Source organism: Etheostoma spectabile, chromosome 14 (genome assembly GCF_008692095.1).
Source record: "Etheostoma spectabile isolate EspeVRDwgs_2016 chromosome 14, UIUC_Espe_1.0, whole genome shotgun sequence".
NCBI lineage: Eukaryota > Metazoa > Chordata > Actinopteri > Perciformes > Percidae > Etheostoma > Etheostoma spectabile.
In genome coordinates this window covers 13,669,636-13,676,746 of record NC_045746.1, presented here as the reverse complement: position 1 = coordinate 13,676,746, position 7,111 = coordinate 13,669,636, and the positions used below count along the sequence as shown (strand labels likewise).

Genomic DNA, 7,111 nt, shown 5'->3' with positions numbered 1-7,111 from the left:
ATCCTCAACCGGCCTGTCTCAGCTCAACTCAAAACAGAGGATGGTGTCGCTGCGACTCAGCTGTTGACTAGAATCTGAGTATGACGACATCAGGCTAGCTTACTAGTGTCTTAAATGAGGAATTGCAGTCGGCATTGGAATACGTAACAAATACCCAACTAGTTCTCAATGTGAAACCACAAGCATTGTATTAGGAGAAAAATATCTGTTGTTTAATTAACCAAAATGTAATTTATATCTTGAAGGTAGAGCAGTTGAACAGGTACAAAGTACCAAGCTTCTTGGCGTTATAGTGGACAGTAAATTATCCTGGTCTCAACATATTGATGGGGTAGTGAAACAAATTGGCAGAAGTCTCTCAGTTATAAGGAAATGTTCAAATTTTCTCCCTAAAATTTGCAATGGCAAACGTCATTAAAACAATTGTAGGCTGCTATCTCATTTGGACTATACTCTTCAGTGTTTTGATCAGGTGCTGCCATTTCAACTATGAAGAAATTGCAAATTGCCCAGAATAAGGAATGCAATGCCTAGTCATGTCATTCAAGAAAATTTCAAATTCAAAAGTATTACTTGAACAACATTTCCCAGCTGAGCAGGTCCCTGCATTTGCTAATACTCAATGAATGCTATCAGTCTCATTGAGGGTTTCATGTGTGCTTTTGCTTGGTCTGATTATCAGTGATCACAATCTCATCTCTGCATTCTTTGAAAAATTTAAACTAGGTCCTGTGTTGTGTTGTTATGTCTTGTTATTATTTTGTGTGTTTTTCTTTCAGTGATGTACTGAATGTTGTTTTGTTTTGGCGGTTGTTTAAAATGTAATTGTGCATGGAAATGTATAGCTGCACAAGTTTTGGGTGGACCCCAGGAAGAATAGCTGTGGCTATGGCCCCAGCTAATGGAGATCCCAATATGTCAAAATCAAATCAAGTCCCTTATTGTTCTTTCATGCTTAAAACTGTTAAATAATGAAAGGAGCCATTGTTGGTTTAGTTCTGAACAGATTTTAAAGGTGCGTTCCATACAGTGTTCATCCAGAGTCCTACATATGAAGGCTCAAGCATATTTACAGAACATAGAGATATATACAGTCTTTATATAGAAAACAAAACTACTAACAAAAATAATCATCTTTTTTATAGCAGCAAAAGAGAAGAAACTAAAAGAGAAATATGTATATTTACATCTTTTTTTCAAATAACAAGGCATATTATATATAGTACACTGCGCATACTTGATTTCCCATTCTTTAAGTATTCTTCTTGATTTAATCTCTGTGAGGATCTAAGTATATAGGCATCTCTCTCCTCTGTTATCAACAGTTTACCAGAGGCAGAGCCACACACATACACACACACACACACACACATACTGAGTATGGCCAGGTTGGACTAACTGCATGGCTGCCACGCTGCTGCCACTGACAGCTGCTGGTTTGGAAGATGAAACAGCATCACCACGTCGCCACATTCATTCAGTGATTGGACGGTGGCGCCAACATGAGTGCCTCTGAAAAAGTGCAAAGGCCAAACTCTCATGTGTGGCTCTGCCTTCAAATTGAAACAGATACTAAAAAAAACAAAACATTTTCTAATTAAAACAAGAGAACAGATACAATGACTTGTACATAACCTTCGGTATTGTAGCTATCGATTCCAGAGTTAAGTGTAAACCAGGTGAAGCAAAGAACAGAGAACAAGAAGCCAAAACAAATACTGAGATTTTTAACACATTCTTGCATTACATGACAACCGCGCACACGCGCACGCGCACGCGCACACGCACACGCACACACACACACACACACACACACACACGTCCGCTCCTCTAACATCTCCCGTAACGGCAAATAGAACAGTTTTAATTTGCTCTTTTGGAAACTAAGTGAAAAGTGACAAGAAAGTTAAAAAAAAAAAAAAAGTTATTTTTTGTCTTCCTTTTGCAGAACACTTCAGTTTTAGTTTTTTCTTAACTTATGTGCAAGTTCTGTGCAATGTCTGGCTTGTTGAACACCAAAACAAACATTATTTCAACTTAAATCACTTCACATTCATTGACTTTGTTTGAAACAGTTAAGTCACAAGATGGAATCAAAGATAAGAACTCAATCTCCCAGCAGACCGTGCTGCTGTCTGAACATTCCAGAGTCTGGTTTAAATAAAAGGCTTGGGACATTAAAAGGAACATGTCGACTTATTGAGACTTTAGCTTATTCACTGTATCCTCCAGAGTTAGATAAGTCCATACATTCCCTTCTCATATTCATGCGTGTCATAACTCTGTGTGACGCACCAACCAGTAGCCTATCTTAGGACAGATCCTGGAGATAACCGGCTCCAACTAGCCTACTGCTCCCAATAAGTGACAAAATAACACCAACATTTTACTATTTACATGTTGTGATTTGTATAGTCACAGCGTGTACAAATAACAAGGTCACATGATACACAGCCTTCTTCTAACTGTCTGCATAAATACGTAAATAGGAAAACGTTAGTAGTTAGCTAGTTGGAGCCAGTTAGGACCTCTGGTAAGCTAGGCTAGGGGTGGGTGCACAGAGATGAGAAGGGTATGTATGGATTCATCATATAACTCTGGGGGATACGGTGAATAAGCTAAAGTCCCAATAAGTCGGCGTGTTCATTTAAGAACAAAAAAAAAAGAAAAGACTATTGTATTGGAACAGAAACACTCAAGTTGCACTTCAAGTATTTGAGGGCTAGAGTTTCTCGTCTACACTTTTAACAAAGTGTGTTGCTCGGGACGACAGGCATCTCATCTTTCATCCACATGCATGTTGTGTTGAAAAGAAACAAGATGTATGGCGTCTGAAACTTTACTCATAAATGTGCAAAAGGTTTAGAAGGTCACATGCCTGTTGAGTGTGTACTGCCCCAGACCGAGCACAATGCTTTAGCTTTAAGAGTACGTGTTGGTTTTTCTTCACACATTTAACTTTAAACAAAAAGATACAAACATCCAGCCATGCATTAGAAAATACATCCCTGACCTATTAGGACAATAAAGAAAGGAGCTTGGGTGATTTGTACAAAGTCCTACTTTGGTGTTCCACACATGCATATTGCTGTTGTTACATGCAAACCTCCAAAATCTATTTTTTTTTAATCTAATAATCCAGAATATTTTATTGCCCCAGTGGTTACAGAAGCCATTCAAATCTCTGGCATCTGTACCTCCTCGTCTTCTGTCATTGTCCCATCCTTGCTTTTTTTGTCCCAGCACCACAGCCAGAGCAGGATTCAATCCACGAAGCAAAATACTCCCTCTCTCTAGTCTGCTCAGAGACTGACTGAATGTACCTGAAATTATGGAAGAAATCTATTCTGTTAGAAACAGGATTCATCTCTGCACCAAGACAAAACCAAATAAAAATAACAACCACTTCATCAGTCAGTAAATTCTCTTCTAAAACAAAAAAATAAACTTCTCGCTCAAATGCTGTACTATATATACGCTATAAAGAAACGTTCTTTCATCAGTTAATGAAGTCAATGCAATTTGCATTTCGATTCTTTCAATTTGCTTGTTTCAGCTGATTGCGCTGAAAGGAAAACTGACCCATATCCACATCCTCTCACCTGACAGATGCAGGGAAAAAACCACCAGAAACAACCCTGCTCTGCCTGCACATCCCTCACACACACAGTCCTCTCCCCAGCTGATTAACAGAGGCCATTATTTCAACAAAAGATCTGATTTGTTAGAAAACAAAAGACACAATAACATCTTCAATATTTTTTTCTTACTACAGTACAAGTTGGGGTTTTTTTGTCAGCTGTTGAAACATTCCAAGATTCAGTATTCATACAAGTTTAGCGTTAATTTATAGAACTTGCATGTGTTTTAACAAAATATAATTGTCTCATCACTGTGTAAACCGGATTAAATTAAAGCTAAAGTCAACAATTTCACTTCCTCATCCACCGTCACGCTTGCTGCCCCTTGCCCTCATGGAGTGTCACCCATCTCTTACAACACTTTAACTAAACTAACTTAAGCAGTTCGGTCCAAGAAATAATATATTCTGGTCAGCTCGCTGGCTTTTTCTGTAATTTAGTAACTATTTCTTGATATTTTGTTGTTTTATTAAGAGGCAAAGTCAGATTTCTTTCAAGTCGACAACCAGTAAAGTAATTTTCAAGACAGGCAATTTCAATTAACTCAATAAATCTGTCTGCAAGGACTCTCGGAAAGTGTAAAATCTGCCTCCATTCTCTTTTTTTGGATCAAGTTAAGACACACATTTTGCAAATGTGTAACAGTTCAAACTATGCTTTAGTTTAAACATTTAAAAGAATACTTTGGCAATTTTTGGAAATACGCAGACAAAAAGATCAATATCATTCATGTCTGTATGCCGAATATTTGTATGACTTTTTTTTAAGTGAAAACATTTTCCCAGCCCTTGTTTCATCCCTGTATCTTCTTCTATGTCCATTCAGCCTACAACACACAGATGTAATGAGCATCTAAAATACTATATTATATATTTGGCCCATTACAGTGGAACCATGACACCTAAACCAGGAGCGTAAATCGTCCACTAAGACTCAAGCAACAAGCCTAAACTATAGGCCACTAGTTCTCAACACAAGAATAATTTATTTTGCCTCTCTTATATTATATATTTTCTTTCAATATATCTAGCATCCACCCTAATAATCCTGTGTCCCATTCCAGACTCTTGACAATTACTGGTAGAGTTAATGGATCCACTGGAAGCCCCGTCCTGCTGGTGACCTAGGATGCATGAATCCAACTCCTGAAGAGGATTTTAAAAACAAGGCTTTTCAAACTTAATGCTGTTTAACACTCTTTCAAACAATGGCTCAGCTAATGTGCAGTTAGTGACTAGCATTGTACTAACAGCATTTTCTAAAAATAAAATATAAAAAATAAGCAAGAGAAAGTAGATAAAGAGAAAACTCAGCATCTCGCTTCTCTACTTCTCTAGTGTTTGGTTTGTCTCTTCTCTGCTCCTCTAACATGCAGCAAGTAGGTTAGCCTAGATTATTTAAAACTAACATAGGCATCATTCTGGCCCCTCAACAAATCGTGAAAATAATATTTGGGATTGTAATGCCCTGTATACTGCACATATTGCATCTGCGCTTAGTCTTTCCTGGAATTTCCCTCAATACACATCTGTATTCTTGACCCTCAATATACAGGCAACTCCTGAGCAGAGCCTATTGTCAACGTTGCCTTGGAGCAAAGGCTAAATTAAAGACTTCAGGACTCCTGCCATTGGGAGGACAGAAAAAAAAAAAAAAAAACACTCACTTGCAATCCTTTTGGGGACATAAAATCACAAATTTTCCGTCAGGAACCAGGCTTCGGACTCTTAGTTTTTTCGAAAATGACACTTCCAAAAGTCTTGAAGTCTTAAAGCTACGGTCGCAGAGTCCAGTGTAATTCCCCCAAATCTGAGATTGGGTTTATTTTGGTGAAACGTCAGCAGACACACACACTCTCATCAATCTCGCTTGCATCATTTTAGCAAAGATTCAAGCCGATCCTACAGCGAGGAAAAACAATTTTCAGCATTTTTGAATGATTGCAGCTTCGAGGACTAATGTTCATCAACAATGTTTTCGATTGCGTTAACCCAGATGAAGAGGGGGGTGTGTGTGTGTGTGTGTGTGTGTGTGTGTGTTTGTGTGTGTGTGTGTGTGTGTTAGTCCCCTGAAGTTTCCTGCCCAGGTGGCTGCTCAGTAGCACCTCCTAGAGGCCCTGAGAGACAGAGACGACCTCTCCGTTAAACCTTGACCAATGGATTATTTACTTCTGGACGACCTGGATGGATCAGTCAAATGTCCGTGGAGGCTATGTGGAAGAAATTTTGGGACCTGAATGCGTTTTTTTTGTAGGGTAAGTTGGTCTGGTGTGACACTGGTCCCACATCAGATAAAGTGTTTTTCTTCAGTAAATCAATACACACCAAATCAAAAAAAAGCCTGTCAAAGCAAGAACAGACACCTAGAGTAGACCAAGTGCACACCGACGGCCCTCCTCTCTCTTCTTTGTGTCAGTAAACTCTAGCATGACGGGGACGGTGAGATCAGTATATCTTTTCATCAGCAAACGTTTCAAAAGTGAAGTAAGTTGGTTCTGCAGCAACATATCTGTCGTCTCAAGCCAACCAATCACAGAGCAGACTCAATCTCTGTGTGACAGGAAGAGATGATGGTGGTTGGCTGGCCTTTCTTGTTAAGTTTCAGGAAGCTGGGTTTTTCTGTAACCACTGTAACAGCCACTTCGTCAGTGTTGGGATTCTCCAGCTTAGTCAAGGACCGCTTTGATGCTTTGGCTGATTCCCCATCCCTGTCAATCATAGTAAAAATCACAACTGTTAGGCCTGTATTCTAGGCTTAAAGGAATAGTATGACAATCTGGGAAATATGCTTATTTGCTTTCTTGCCAAGAGCCAAAGGTTGGTCAGCTTAACTTACAATTAATACTGGAAACAGTCAGGCTGTTTCCCCATTTCCACTCTTTGTGCTAAGCTAAGCTAACCAGCTGCTGGCTGTAGCGTCATGTTTACCGTAAAGACACAAGAGTTTTGGCGGTCTACTCATCTAACTCTTGGCATGAACGTGAATATGAGTATTTCCTAAAATGTTAAACTATTATTTTAATCTCAGCAATAGACTAGGACCAGGTAATTTTCTCACCCGTTAGGAGTCGGGTAAATGACCAGGAAGAGGGCGGTCAAGAATCCAAGGAAGGAGCCCCCAGAGGCCACCATGGGAATGACACGGACGCTGCCAACAGCCTCCACGACAGCACCCAGAGCTGAAGCCACCAAGATCTGACTGATGTACACCTGCAAAATAACCAAAGATTAAATAACAACATAGTCCTTTCTGCATACTATAGCATAGACACTATCCCACAAAGACTTCATTAAGACCATATGAACACTCACCTGGCAGGATAAGATAGCACAATCTATGCCAAAGCCTCTCCGGGAGTTACCAGGACTGTGCCTGATGTACTGCAGGAGACGGAGACAGTTACAGTTAATGAAAGCTAAATATTAGAAAAATATCTATCTATCTATCTATCTATCTATCTATCTATCTAT

At 39.3% G+C, this 7,111-nt stretch overlaps 1 protein-coding gene across 1 annotated transcript in view; it reads right to left on the bottom strand.

Annotated features, from left to right (window-relative positions):
• Window positions 1-987: 987 nt before the first annotated feature.
• Window positions 988-7,111, bottom strand: part of slc45a4a (solute carrier family 45 member 4a) — a 49,903-nt gene continuing 43,779 nt past the window's right edge. Inside the window, exons 14-16 of the mRNA XM_032535463.1 lie at window positions 6,953-7,021; window positions 6,699-6,850; window positions 988-6,348 (exon numbers count right to left, since the gene is read on the bottom strand). Coding sequence (XP_032391354.1) covers window positions 6,171-6,348; window positions 6,699-6,850; window positions 6,953-7,021 — 399 coding nt within the window. The 3' untranslated portion in view covers window positions 988-6,170. The remainder of the gene's footprint in view (window positions 6,349-6,698; window positions 6,851-6,952; window positions 7,022-7,111) is intronic.